The sequence below is a fragment of the Pelecanus crispus genome, chromosome 3 (genome assembly GCF_030463565.1).
Source record: "Pelecanus crispus isolate bPelCri1 chromosome 3, bPelCri1.pri, whole genome shotgun sequence".
Lineage (NCBI taxonomy): Eukaryota > Metazoa > Chordata > Aves > Pelecaniformes > Pelecanidae > Pelecanus > Pelecanus crispus.
In genome coordinates this window covers 17,712,797-17,726,314 of record NC_134645.1, presented here as the reverse complement: position 1 = coordinate 17,726,314, position 13,518 = coordinate 17,712,797, and the positions used below count along the sequence as shown (strand labels likewise).

The window sequence follows — 13,518 nt, the reverse complement described above, 5'->3', positions numbered from 1 at the left end:
TTGGCTGTGGTCCCTGCAGGCGCAAAAGGATGAGCTGCCCAGGGTCGCCACAGTGCTGGAGGTTTGCGCGCTGCTGGCCCCAGTTCTGCACTGGGCAGTGCAGTTTCAAGGTTGACGGGATGCCCTGGGTGGGGGGGGGAAGAAGGAGACCCCCTGGACAATAAAAGTTTTCTCCATCATCTGCTCATCCCCATCACACACAGTGCACATCCCCACTGGGAGCCAGCAATACTCCTGGCTTTCCCTGCTGCATAGCAATCAGAAGCTGCTTTATTTTTCAGGTCCTGAACAAATAAGAAACAGAGCCTTTGCCAGCTGCAATTACAACTAATTCCCCAGGTTTCAAGCCAGATCCTTTTGGTCCCCTCAAAGCCTGTTCTGCCCCTGAGGGACTGAAGAGGATCTCCAAAGCTGCCAGCAGTTCCCAGGAAAGAGCGTGAGGGCGGGGGATGCTCCGAATGGCCCTGTCGCTAAGGCTGCCCACCCTGACTGGCATCCATCCCACGTGGGAGCCCTCCACAACAGCGCTGCTGGTAATTATCCGTCAGTTGATCAACAGGTTACAGTCACCCTCGTGTGCTCCTTCTTCCAGCTCCAGGAGATGCACCATGGAAATCTATACATCTGAATAGCTCTTCTAATTCTTTTTTAAAGAAAAATGCCCATTCAGCTCAGAAAGAAAGAAAGGAAAAAAGAGAGAGAGAGAAAGCAACCCTAACAAGTAATGTTCCATTTGATTAAATTTTTGTGTGGATTAATGAAATAGAAACAGCAAAAAATTTTCTTATAAAATAAAAACTTTTGAAGTTTTGAACAACTGGCTTTGAAGGTCTTCGGTTTAATGCTTCACTTTCAAAAATAAAGAATGCCACAGTTTGTTGCTTAGGATTTTCCTGTGAAAAAAAATGGTAATTTTCAAGTGGCTTCTATTTTGTCCTTTTACTAAATCTCATTGAATAAATATTACTGGCCAAATGCCCACAGGAGATTCACAGTCAACTGAGTACACAGTGGAGCTGCGCTGGTGTTGGTGCTGAGAGGGTGTTCAGGTCCTCTCAGCAAAGCCAAACCCAATAAACACTGCAGGTCAAAGTGCTTTTTGTTTCTGCAGTTTTGGAGCCCCAGGGGAGAAGCATGTCGGGGTGCCAGTTCCTTTTCCCAAAAAGGGGACAGACCAGTGACATTTTGTGGGAGGTGGCCCATCCTTGGCCACGTTCTGCCCTCTGTGCAGTGCAGATTATCACATTAGCAAAATCTCTGTCAAAATGAAATTTGGAAGCACTTTCAGTGCCCTCATCTTCTCCAGGATTCCCTTTGTTCTTCTGCTCAGAGGTTCCCTTGAGCCCGTCCCTCAGAACCCAGGTTTTCCCTGTTACTTAGCTTCTTAAATAATTCTGCTCTCGGCCCATACATCTGCAGACCCTGGGGAAGCTTACGTCAAAGCCCAGTCATGACTGTGCCTCCTGAGCTCATTTAAACAGCCCCACATAGATTTTGTCCCCTTAAGGATTCTTTCTTTCTCCAGCTTTTCCATCTCTTGGTGATATTTGCATCCAGGGCAGCTTCTTGCATTGCCCACTGGGTGCAGCTGCGGAGCCAAGCTACGGAGGGTTATGGTGCGCTGGTCCAGCCCCAGATGCAGCCGGCTGCGGAGCAAGCAGGGAGCTACAGCCCCAGAGGATGCTGTTGGCGCAGGCAACGTGGCCATTCTGCCATTACCCTCCCTACCACGGCACGTCGGTGTCCTGCATCCTTCCTTCTATTCCCTTTTACTCCTCCGCGGTCACATTTATTCTTATGCCTCTCTCAAAACAGAGGATGCTGGTCCTGGTGATCCTTCACCTGCCTCCTACAGCACTGTTACAGGCACAGGGAGAATAATTAAATTCTCGAGAAACGCACAACAAAGGCCAAACCCAGACTGCTGTGTGCAAAAGAAATTTCCCCAAACACCTTCCCAACACCAGGGCTTATAAACCATGTGAAAATTCAACTCACCTGTTTCCACACAATCTGTGTCTTCAATTGCTGAAAATCCCAAGCCCAAATAAAAGGCTGGTTTCAGATTAAAGAATGTGTTTTCGTTTGAAATTAAAACTGGAACAGGTTTGGTTTGGTAGGCTTAAAAATTCCTTGCGTCTCAGTTCATTGATTGAGCAACCAAAACAGCAAACCAGCCATTTTTTTCAGCTGTAAAAATGTACTTTTTGGCACTTAACTTCAACAGGATGAAACTGGCACTAAGACTATTGAGAATACCTGATGTGGTGGGTTAGCACGAGACAGGAGAGCAGACAACGGGATGTCGGTGGCAGCATCAGCCTCCCCACGTAAGGCAGTGCCCATGCAATGCCCTGGCTGCCGCAGGGTTGCTCTCTGCCCACGGCTGCACTCACACAAGCCATCCTAAACTCAGGTTTGGCACTGCAAAACCTAGGTCTTCATTCAGAAGGAGTAAACATCCCCTCTTCCCACTGATTTTGATCAGGCTGGAGGGAGGGTGGCTGGCTCAGCATCACCGCCCCCAAAAAATCAGCCCCTTCTATTGTGTGTTTAGGACCTTAACTTTAATCAGGCAGGTGGAAAAGCTGAGTCTGTGCTGGTACCCCACAGCAAGTGCTGTCGAATCCATGGGGCTGCTTTTCTAACTTAACTTTTATCTGCGCTTCTAAAACAGCCTTTTAATGAAACAGCAGAAGCAGGTTCCTAAAAATCCATCTGGTAACACCACTTAAGCCACAATTGAAGCTGAGATCAGGGGTCAAGTACTGAGTACTTAACATTAGTTAAGCATCTCCCCAATTCCCAACGCAGAGCTGTCAGATGAAATATGTGCCACTATGCAACAACTTGCACACACTGCAAGTAAACACTCGTGTTTGGTTTTGAAGATGCAACTGTGTTCCTGCTTTCCAGTCCAACCCCAGTCACTCAGAGAGGGATCTCGGCTCAGGAGCTCCCAGGGCTGCCCAGGGGCCTCCCTGCCCCCAGATACCAGGGAAGGATCAGGCCAGCTCCTCCTGCAGGCTTTTCCTTTGGGATAGGGCTACAAAAAAGTGTACTCACATGCGGGTCTCACTTTTAATGCAGGTAAAACCAGCCAAAATGCAAAACAAGTGCACCCTTAACATAGTTGCAGCAGAGCAAAAAACCTTCCTGGGCTGGAAGCTTAGCTGAAAAATCATCTTTTTTTCCCAGCACTCTTGTCTCCCACAGCAAAGAGACACCCCAAAACTCAAGCACTGCTTTCCTGCCAGAGCCCTGTGCTCCAGGAGGAGCCCTCCTCCAAAGGCTGCCTGCTCCTGCACACGTGCCCTGACCCAGGGAGCTGTGCCAAGCCTGGCAGGGCTTCAGGGTGGCTCCCCAAGGGAGTAGATAGTGGAAGCAAAGGGGGACCCCAGAGCCCCCCACCCCAGTAAGAGAGAAGTGAGACAGGCAGGGGCAGCTCCCCCCTCCCCGGCACGCTGCTCTGCCCCCTCAGAAGCAAAAAGGGCAGGCAAACACCTGCGGCGGGGGAAGCCCCTGGGGTTTTCCTTCAGGCTCCCAGGGGAGTCCCTGCCTGAAGGACTGGGCCCAGGAGGGGCTGGTCTGGGAGGGCAGGGAAGGGGGTGGGCCCTTTGCAGGCAGCCCCTCATGTGTGACCACAGGCAAGGGCAAGGGTGTCAGGCAGGGTGAGGAAGTGGCCCGGGCTGCCCTTGGCCTCCCAGGGACAGCGTGGTGGCAGGCAGGCTTCCCATAAGCGGAGTGGAAAGCTCTTTATTTAACCTGCACCCACCACCTGCCCTCAGCTCCAGCCTTGCCTCCATCCATCACGCCTTGGAGCTGCATGAGCATGCCAGGGCTACTTTTTTGGCAGGCTGAGCCAAATAAAATCCTTTGCAAGCCAAGGCAAGGGTTACCTGAAGGTAACCCTTTCCCCGCCTGTGCCTAAGAGGAGCACGTTGCAGAGCGGCAAGCACCCACCTTGCAGGGGCAGGATGCAACACACAGCCACCCCCGGGCTGCTCTGGGCACCGCTGAGCTCTCTGCAACCCACGCAAGCCAGGCAGGGCTGGCTCCTCAGGCTGGGGTCCTGCCCCCTCCCCGGTCCTCCTCCCCTCTGGGGAGCTCCAGCCCCACCACCCGCTGCCCTCCGTGTTGGCGACGCACTAGGTCAGCAAATGATGGAAGAACCCAAGCGAATGACAACAGAAACAACCGCATTAGGGGCGTGACAGAATGACTGATGATTTAATGCTTCTTGAAGTTTTTTGTTTCCTTCCACAGGGCATTGGTTTTAAAAACAAACAAAAGGAGGTAAAATAAATTAATTTATGTACACTTTACATACACTGTGTCACGTGGAGCTTTGCAGCAACAGTAACCAGAAATTGTTACAAAATAGAAAGTTACATGGCTGTTGCAGGTCCTCAGCAGCCTGCAACCTAGAAGGTTGTCATCCTGAACGTGGTTGGCAAAGTGATCACGTAAACAGGTTTAGAAGCATTTACGGTGGACAATGGATGGGCCAGCTTCATCGTATTCCTGCTTTGTGATCCACATCTGCTGGAAGGTGGACAGGGAGGCCAGGATAGAGCCACCGATCCAGACAGAGTACTTGCGCTCAGGTGGGGCAATGATCTAGAAAAAGCCAAGAAAGCCAAGATCAGTAAACCAGCAACCGCTGCGGGTGGCAGGCACTGGGGTGGGCACAGCCCCGCACGCTGTTTGTGGTAGGGCAAGAGAAGGCTACTGCTGTGCCTGGGTCCTTCATGCTCCAGCCTTACCTTGATCTTCATTGTGCTGGGGGCCAGGGCTGTGATCTCCTTTTGCATGCGGTCAGCAATACCTGGGTACATGGTGGTACCCCCAGACATGACGTTGTTGGCGTACAGGTCCTTCCTGATGTCAATGTCACACTTCATGATGCTGTTGTAGGTGGTCTCATGGATCCCTGCAGACTCCATACCTGGGGGCAGGGGAGGGGAGAAAAGCAGGCACCAGCTAAGTGCAAAGCGAGAGCTCTATGGGAGGACTCAGAAGAGAGGGGAGAGCCGGTGGGGGAGGAGAGAGGGAAGGGGGCACACACACCAATGAAGGAAGGCTGGAAGAGGGTTTCTGGGCAGCGGAAACGTTCATTGCCGATGGTGATGACCTGCCCGTCAGGCAGCTCATAGCTCTTTTCAAGGGAGGAGGAAGAGGCAGCGGTGGCCATCTCATTCTCAAAGTCCAGCGCCACATAGCACAGCTTCTCCTTGATGTCACGGACGATCTCACGTTCAGCTGTGAGGGGGGAGCAAAGGCGTCAGTGGTCGCAAAGGAGGAACGGGGGAACGCTTGCATCTCCTCCGTGGGTCTGCTGGGACTCCAGACCCCCAACCACACGCAAACTCCCAACAGGGAGCGCTCACGGGCCTTGCAAGGGGGCGAGAGGCTGGGGCATCCCTGGAGGTGCCAGGGTTGGAAGTGAGGGGGGACATTTTGAAGGAGGGAATAGTGCTTACCTGTGGTGACGAAGGAATAGCCACGCTCAGTCAGGATCTTCATCAGGTAGTCAGTGAGGTCCCGGCCGGCCAGATCCAAGCGCATGATGGCATGGGGCAGGGCGTACCCTTCATAGATGGGGACATTGTGTGTCACACCATCACCGGAGTCCAGCACGATACCTGGGGAAAAAAAAAAAGCAGCCACCTGAGATGCAGCCCACAAATGGCCCTGCCCTGGGGTGCGGAGCACTTGTCAGCTGTAGAGGACCCGTCCTGGGCATCGTCGCTTGGGGAAGAGGGGCCAGCAGGACCCTTGCACTCACCAGTGGTACGGCCAGAGGCATACAGGGACAGCACAGCCTGGATGGCCACGTACATGGCAGGGACATTGAAGGTCTCAAACATGATTTGGGTCATCTTTTCACGGTTGGCTTTGGGGTTAAGGGGGGCCTCAGTGAGCAGGGTGGGGTGCTCCTCAGGGGCCACACGCAGCTCATTGTAGAAGGTGTGGTGCCAGATCTTCTCCATGTCGTCCCAGTTTGTGATGATGCCGTGTTCAATAGGGTACTTCAGGGTCAGGATACCTCTCTTGCTCTGGGCTTCATCTCCTACGTAGGAGTCTTTCTGACCCATACCCACCATGACGCCCTGCAGGGGAGGGAAGCGGGGGGCTCAGCAACCTCTCCACGGGCGGCAGCGCGGGGCTCCCCAGCGGGCCAGGCGTCCCCCCTCCACGCAGAGGGCTGGGGGGCGGCAGGGACCCGCAGCCATGGCTGCGGCAGGGCTGGTGGCGGGGGGGGGTCGGCGCCGTACCTGGTGGCGGGGGCGGCCCACGATGGAGGGGAACACGGCCCTGGGGGCATCATCCCCGGCGAAGCCGGCCTTCACCAGGCCGGAGCCATTGTCGCACACGAGCGCGGTGGTCTCGTCCTCGTCGCACATGGCGTCGGCGGTCTGCGGGGCACAGGGGCGCGGGCTGAGCCCCACGGCCGGCCGGCTGCCGCGGGGAGGCGGCGGCGGGAGGCGGCGGGGCCGGGGCTTACCTGGGCTGGCTGCGGGCTGTGCGCGTCGGGCCGCTGGCAGAGAGGCCTCCCGCTCCTCGCCGGGTAGCTCGTGGGCCGCCGCCGGCCGCCGAGCCTTTTATCGCGGCGGGCGGCGGCGGCGGCCGGCCCCCAGGAATGCGGCCCCGGCCGTCGCCATATTTGGGCGTCGGGCCCGGCGCGGCCCCGGCCCGGCGCTGCCCAAAGAAGGCGCTCCTGGCCGCGGCCCAGGTGAGCCGGGCCCGGCCGTATAAGGAGCGTCTGCCGGGACCCCCCCCCACCACCCGCGGCCGGGGCCGAAATAATCCCCCGGCACCGCCGGGCCCGTTAAGGGCAAAGCAGGTGGGGGCCGTCGCGGCGGCCCCGCCGGGCGCGGGTCCGGCCCCGGGCCTGGGCCTTTCCGCGGGGGGCGGCCGGAGCGGGCCCGGGCCCGCCGGGGCGTGAGGGCGGGGCGGGCCGCGGCCCTGCCGGGGGCTCGGTGGGCCGGGGGAGGCAAGGGGCCTTCGGCTGCCCGGCCGCCACTTGCCGCAGCCCCGGAGTTGGGGGCTGCGAAGGGAAAGGGGGCCCCCGCGGCTCCTGCCTGCAGGCACAGGTGAGCGCCAGGGGGGAGAAGGGGAGCCCTGAGAGAAGGCGAAGGGGCCAGGTGGAGCTGTGGTTTGCACGTAATGCCATCGTACGTGGCGACGGCCCGCGTAAAAAGCCGCTGCTTTACACGCCGAGTTAAGCTGTGCATTTTTTCTTTGCTGTCATTTAAAAATGGAAAATAAATGCAGGGAGTAACACCTGTCAGACGAACGCCTGAAGAGAAACCCGGTGAAGCATTAATCCCGGTGGCCGCCTGGTCCCAGAAGCCTGACGTAGCGTGAATGCTGGTGCCATTACCGAGCACCCATTGCTGGCCGCTGAGCTCGGCCAGGCAACCCGGCATCCTCCAGCTATCGCTGCGTCTCACCCTGTCCAAAAGGAGTGCAGCGTCACAGGCAAGTCATCTCTGATGAGCTCTGAAGGTACCGTGCACATGAAGAGGAACAGTTCATCTCCTTCAGCTATGGATATTTAAGCAGAGATTCCATGTAGGACACTTGGAAGATTTTATATAGAAATTACAGTTACCAATGGAAAGAAGAGGCAGTAACGCAAGCAGATTTGCAGCCCTGCCAATGAGTTGATGCAAATCAACCTTCTCTGAAAGCACAACTGGCCAAGGGTGAATCCTTGTAAAATCTGGGGAGTCAGGAGAGAAGGAAGAAGAAATAGTAAGCCAGAAGCGCTTGTGCTGTGAGGAGTCTCCTGCAACTGAAGGCATTTCTGCAGCTGATTTCCTCCACTGCAAGGCAGAGCAGAAGGGCCAACAGAGACGCAGGCAACTTTTCTTCTCCTCTATTTAATTTCTGCACCCTCCAGTTTGGCAGCGTTCCTCTTTACCTCTGGCTGCTCCCTATTTCATTCTGCTATAGATTTTAATTTCCTGTCCAGTTATTGTATTAAAGGATACATTAAAGGGGATAAACCACGCTATTCTCTCATACTGTTCATCAGCTTCTCATATTATTCTTCAGTTCTGTCATCGACAACTGGCAGTACAAAAATCGGAAGCCTGAAAGCACTTAAAGGCATCGCAGCCATCAAATCTATTTACAGAACTGTAACGCTCTGTCGTGGATTCCAAAATATGGTCAGTTGTGTTGAATCAGAAAGCAAGTAACAGAAAGCCTCACGTCACTGGAAGATAAACATTCTTAATCCTTCAATGAAACTTGACACAAGCGTAAACTCACTCTATCCCTTCTGTTTCCTTTAGTTTTCTCTCTATCCCAGTCTAGTTTACAGCAAAATGCCCAATGGCAATGTTAAATTCTTACAGTTCTGCATAAAAAATAATTTTCCGCACTTAGATCTGATATTTAGCTGGACTCCTGAAACAAATTTGGTTTTGGTCCCGAGTCAGAAAACATTTGAAGTTAGTTTCCCAAACAGAGCCGGGCAGAAAGAAGATTGCTATCCACAACACATCACTTCTGAAATTGATTACAAATGACAACCAATAAGCTTTCTGGCTACTCTGGTGACAACAGAGGATAGAAGTGTGGGCATCCTGTACCATTTGTATTTTCCATTACTGAGAAAACAACTACTTAAGAAACAATGTATGCTTCCTTATTCAAAAGGAGCTATCCATACTCCTTAAGCCATTTTAACCATAACCCAAATCTTTTTGTCCCAAGTTTATTTGTTTTTGTTACACTTAGAAACAACCTAGAGCTCTGGCATGACCTTCGATAATGCGGTGGTAAATGAAGGCATCCTCCCTGTACGGTAATCTGAGACAGGAGTTCTGCACCAGAACAGCTTATTACATAATGAAGCAGAGGAGGGAGAGGAGGAATAGCCCCAAATCCCAGCCTCTGCAAGCTTCCCAACAGAATAGTGAACCAGCTCAACGTTCCTACTACCAGAACATTAAACTTCAGTTTAGACATGGAAGTTATTTTAATGAGGTTTTATTTAAGTAAACTCATTGCCTGTAGCCTTCTGTTTTGGCAATAGTCAGATGGAAAGCCATTGTACAAATGCCAAATGCCTCCCAGCCCAGCAGCAGAATAAAACATTAGTTGCGAAGCCTACACGGCTGATTGTTTCCCCGAGAACCCAGAGAATGCTTTTACACCAACCAGGATAAACCCATCCCAGCAGAGAAGCCAGGCACTTGGAAACAGATGGATAGCTAAGGATGAACAGAAACGCCTGCCTCTGGAGCAAGCTTTCTGGAGCTTACCCTGCCACTCCTGACAGACTACAGGCGGTCGGCAGTCTAGGAAGGGATGAGATATCCCCAAAGCGTTTTACTGCGGACGGTCAATTAAAGAGATCCCTCTTCAAGCAAAATTTAAAGTGTCTAGTAAAAGTTCAGGTAGAACGTATTTCGGCAGGGGGTGGCAATCATTTGTTAGATTATTCCCTTCCTCCCAACAAGTTTATCAATAATGTAAAACCAACTTTAAAGTGACATTTAAGCAAGCAAGTGGGATTCTTCTAAAGCTGTAAATGACCCACTCCTTTGAAGCCACAGGTGGGAGTTAGACCCGCACTCCTTTCTCACAGCCACACAAGGCTGCAGAAGAGCAAAGTTCGCTTCTCAGAACAATCTTAGAAGATGACTGCTAGTGCATTTCTTTCCCATATTAGTTAGAACCTCTCTAGATAAATCTATTCTTCCAAACATGTTCAGCCTCTCAGCCCAGCTTACTGTATTAGTACAGGGAGGAGGGGGAGCCATGGAAGGGGAGCTGTGCTTTTAAAACTAGAAACTGGATTCTCTTCAGCCAATTTAACTTATGACCTTCTCAGCTGTTGGATCAAGTTGTTGCAGCAGGCACCGAGCCAAACAAGTAAAACATAAGGGCATGCAAGTTGCTCTGCATTCACTCTCTGGCTGTTGAGCTACTTGCAAAAGAAAGGTACAGCATGTCAGATTAAAGTAACTTTTATTTAAAGATTAAAATCTGCTGCCTATCAGAATAATTAGAATTGAAAAGTTAAACGGATTTTTTTTTTATTATTATTCCCATGTCAGAGATAACTAATTGGGGCAGTGGGGTAAAAAAAAAAGACAAGAAGGAAAATTAGTAGCATCAACCAGTAGAGAACAAGTTGCCGAGTAAGGAAGATCGTGCTGGACTCCCACACTTCCGTAACTGCTTTCTAGGTTTCTTCTGAGCCTAGGTACAAGCAGTTGCTGTGAATGACTGCATGGTGAGCTGTTAATCTCTTTTACATGTATTCTAGAAATCTGGATATAACTTAAATGAAAATTAAATAGATACAATGTTTTGAAGAAGTTTAATCTTGCAGATAGATATAAACTGAAAGAATGGTATATTTACTGGACCAGAGGACTATGAATGAGAACTGTGCTTTACTCCTTTCTGTCACGGACAAGCTGAGTGACCAGTGACAAGCCAGTTATCCTTTTCGTGCCAGTAATCTTTAATGTAAAATTGAAATTATCTAATTTGTACAGCAAAAAGCATTGTACAGAGAGTGATCTTAGAGAATAATCATTTGTTTCTACAAATGCTACACAGTCACCCAGCATTAGTGTTTTCAGTATGTTCTCTGAACTGAAATCACAGCCCCAGTGAAGTGAGAGCAAAAGTTTCCGCCTTCTGCAGCGGGTCCCACATTTCATCCTGTGTGTCTGTGTATCTTTGAGTCTCGGGCAGGACTCATACCAATGAAGATGTAAAACGAAACAGGCACAGAAAACGAAAACTTTATTTGTCTCTTGCCTGAAAACAGATCTCTCTGCCTCCCCTGACTGAAGTGCCAACGTCTATAAATTTAAGACCAAGTATATTACTCATATAGATTTTATTACAACATTTTAGCAAAAAAAGAACAGAACGTAAAAATAGTATACATGAATTTAACAGTTCTTTAGAGAAAATGCCACCAAAAAAAAAAAAGTGAGAATCATCCTTGTCCCTGAACGTAGAATTCGTAGTTTGCCTTTAACACAAATGTGAAGTAAGCACTGTATTTCAAGGTGCCGAGTTCGTCCGCTTGCAGCAAGTCCTTCAGCTCCGGTAAATATTCCCTTAACTGAACTCCTACAACACAAAACCTTTTATTACAGCACTGATAAAAGTACTTTGCATTAGCAGTTAAGATGATTTTTAAGTAAACACCTGTGCCTACCTCAGAGTTAAATCACTCTTTTGGAATGAGAAGATCTAACTTTATTATATATGTGAAGAAATACAATAAAGCTTAAGTAGCCTGCAAAACTGAGGTTTAAAAAGAGAGGGGGAAAAAAAAAAAAAAAAAAAGACATTTCCTACCTAAACAGAGCTTCTCAATGAATTTATGATTAAACCTAAAATCCTTAAACCTAAAATCCAAGTCTTTACATAACACTTAACCAAAATATAAAAAATAAAAAAAAAAAAAAAAAAAAAAAAAAAAAAAAAAAAAAAAAAAAAGAAAGATCAGTCATATAGTAAACACTTGTATCATCAGTTGCAACAGTTCAGTCTGGGGTGTGAGAATCTTACAAAAGGAAAGAAATTGACAGGATTAAACACACAACACTAGAACTACTCTGAAGAACTTAATTTTTGTGGTTTTGACATGGAGCCTTCTCTCTTCTGGAAAAAGTTCATATGCAGTAGTATTTAAAACAGACTTTGACTCTGAATTGTTCCCCTCCTCTCCCTTCCCCTCCCAGCTGTAATATCCATGGCCACAACTTCCCATGGTCAGCTTTAACTGGGGGGGCGGGGGGGGTGTTATTTTTTTTTTTTCTTTTAGAGGGAAAACAAAAACAAAAACCCATTTAAGCTAAAATAAATTAAGCTCTTCTGAGTGACAGACAAATAGTTATTAATCCCCTATATTACAGAAGGTACATATTTAACTCCAGAAGACAGACTTTACTGTACAGTAAGAAACTGCTAAAATTCTGATGGCTGCCCCACTGAGCAAATAATTCAAGGGTACTAAGATTATAACCAAGAAATCTGCTCATCTCTTAACCCCTCAACATTTTACAGAGATAGAATTAGCTCCAAATGATTGTAATTATCTAGTGGAATGCATATGGAAGTTTTTATTACCGTGATAATTCATTAACACTACTTCTTACATATTAGAGTTCATCTTAAGCAGCTTTTGAAACAACTAAACGATTTCAAGAAGTTCAATTATATTTAAGTACACTTTACCTTCTTTCAACAGTTTCTGTAATATTTTCACAAAGATACTATCTTTAGATACTTCAATTGGATCATCTTTACCATCTGAACTGTACCATCTGCAAGTCAAAGAATAATTTGTGGAAAGAATTGCACAGATGAAATCAAATGTAAACTAACAAGAAAAAATATGCAGGAAATTTAATGAATTATCAAAGGTGATTAATACATGTTCACATATAAGTGTTATGTGCTTGGCTATAGCTCAAAGCAAGAGGTTTTTTCTATCATTTGTTAATTATTCTTTATTCCAAGAGTAAAACTGCAATAAAATTGCACTACTATAATGTAGTCTAGTTAGGAGGACAATAGAAATGCTTCCCATCTTCTGAACTGTAAAAGAAAACACTATTTCTTTGATAAAATCAAAGATATCCATCAAGATAAGAATTACCTATTCTCGGTAATTATGTTTTACGATTGAGATGATGCAAGTATAGATTTATTTTTTTCGTAGAATAAAGCAGCAGTTTGCTAACATATTGCAGGGCAGGAAGCAAACACCAAGAAAAGGAAGGAGGAGGGAAAAAATTGTAAAATCTAAGTTGCAGCCCTGTAACAGCACACATGGACACAAAACAAATACAGTTTGTCTCATTTGTGATTTAAATGTGAAGGTGAAGACTCATGAATGCAAGTCTCATCCGTGATAAGAAAATCCCAAACATATTTTTCTAAGAGAAATATTATTGATTATTAAATGACAATTTTTCATCTTTGCAGAGCTTTATGTGTAGCAGTTTTAAGACAACACCAACCTAACTTATTTTGCTGTGGTTCTAAATTTTCAGTTGTTAAAATCTCCTGTTCTGTATGTTAAACTGCCAGAGAAAACCAGTTCTCATATCGCTCCCCTAAACCAACATGAACCTCCTTGGGCCAATGGGACATGCTTGCAACAGATCTGGACCTGGGTCCCAGAAGCTATTACTGACAAATCTTCTGTACTTCACTGAAACCATGGTTTTACCCTGGATGGCACTTAAACTCCCAAACGTCTAGGATTTCATCTTTAATTCTACTGGGAAGAATGTGAGGGAAGGAAGGAGGGAAGGGGAAGGGGGATTTGAGGAAACAAATCACTCTTAGGCACAGAGGAGGATAATGAGGACCCTACCAGAACATCAGAAGCATGCTCAGCAAGGGTCTCCATTCCCATTTCATAGAATCATAGAGTCGTTTAGGTTGGAAAAGACCTTTAAGATCATCCAGTCCAACCATTAACCTAACATTACCAAGTCCACACTAAACCAATTAAGG

General features: G+C 48.3%; 2 protein-coding genes across 7 annotated transcripts in view; both read right to left on the bottom strand.

Annotated features, from left to right (window-relative positions):
- Positions 1-4,202: 4,202 nt before the first annotated feature.
- ACTA1 (actin alpha 1, skeletal muscle) lies at positions 4,203-6,407 on the bottom strand. 5 transcript variants are annotated; one of them, XM_075708327.1, is made up of 7 exons: positions 6,279-6,407; positions 5,987-6,113; positions 5,789-5,875; positions 5,484-5,645; positions 5,071-5,262; positions 4,767-4,948; positions 4,203-4,620 (listed from the first exon to the last, which is right to left on the bottom strand). In XM_075708327.1, exons 1-7 carry the CDS (start codon positions 6,405-6,407, stop codon positions 4,477-4,479), a joined length of 1,023 nt encoding a protein of 340 aa, XP_075564442.1. In that variant the 3' UTR covers positions 4,203-4,476. The 5 variants fall into 5 exon arrangements, with proteins under 5 accessions (XP_075564442.1, XP_075564440.1, XP_075564441.1 ...); XM_075708325.1 differs by having other exon boundaries at positions 5,789-6,113; XM_075708326.1 differs by lacking the exon at positions 5,987-6,113 and having other exon boundaries at positions 5,789-5,984.
- A 4,502-nt stretch (positions 6,408-10,909) lies between these two features.
- NUP133 (nucleoporin 133) overlaps positions 10,910-13,518 on the bottom strand; it is a 37,500-nt gene continuing 34,891 nt past the window's right edge. The window contains exons 25-26 of one of the 2 annotated variants that reach the window (XM_075707923.1): positions 12,229-12,317; positions 10,910-11,115 (exon numbers count right to left, since the gene is read on the bottom strand). In XM_075707923.1, the coding sequence (XP_075564038.1) occupies positions 10,979-11,115; positions 12,229-12,317 (226 nt within the window). In that variant the 3' untranslated portion in view covers positions 10,910-10,978. Of the gene's footprint in view, positions 11,116-12,228; positions 12,318-13,518 lie in introns of those variants that run through there. The other variant, XM_075707924.1, reaches the window with a different exon arrangement.

Excerpts from the sequence above, each read along its gene's own strand:
- ACTA1 (XM_075708325.1), bottom strand. The coding sequence starts at position 6,407 with ATGTGCGACGAGGACGAGACCACCGCGCTCGTGTGCGACAATGGCTCC. Across the intron at positions 5,646-5,788 it reads TGCCTCTGGCCGTACCACTG|GTATCGTGCTGGACTCCGGT; the intron begins GTGAGTGCAAGG and ends TTTTTTCCCCAG. Across the intron at positions 4,949-5,070 it reads CTTCCAGCCTTCCTTCATTG|GTATGGAGTCTGCAGGGATC; the intron begins GTGTGTGTGCCC and ends CCCTGCCCCCAG.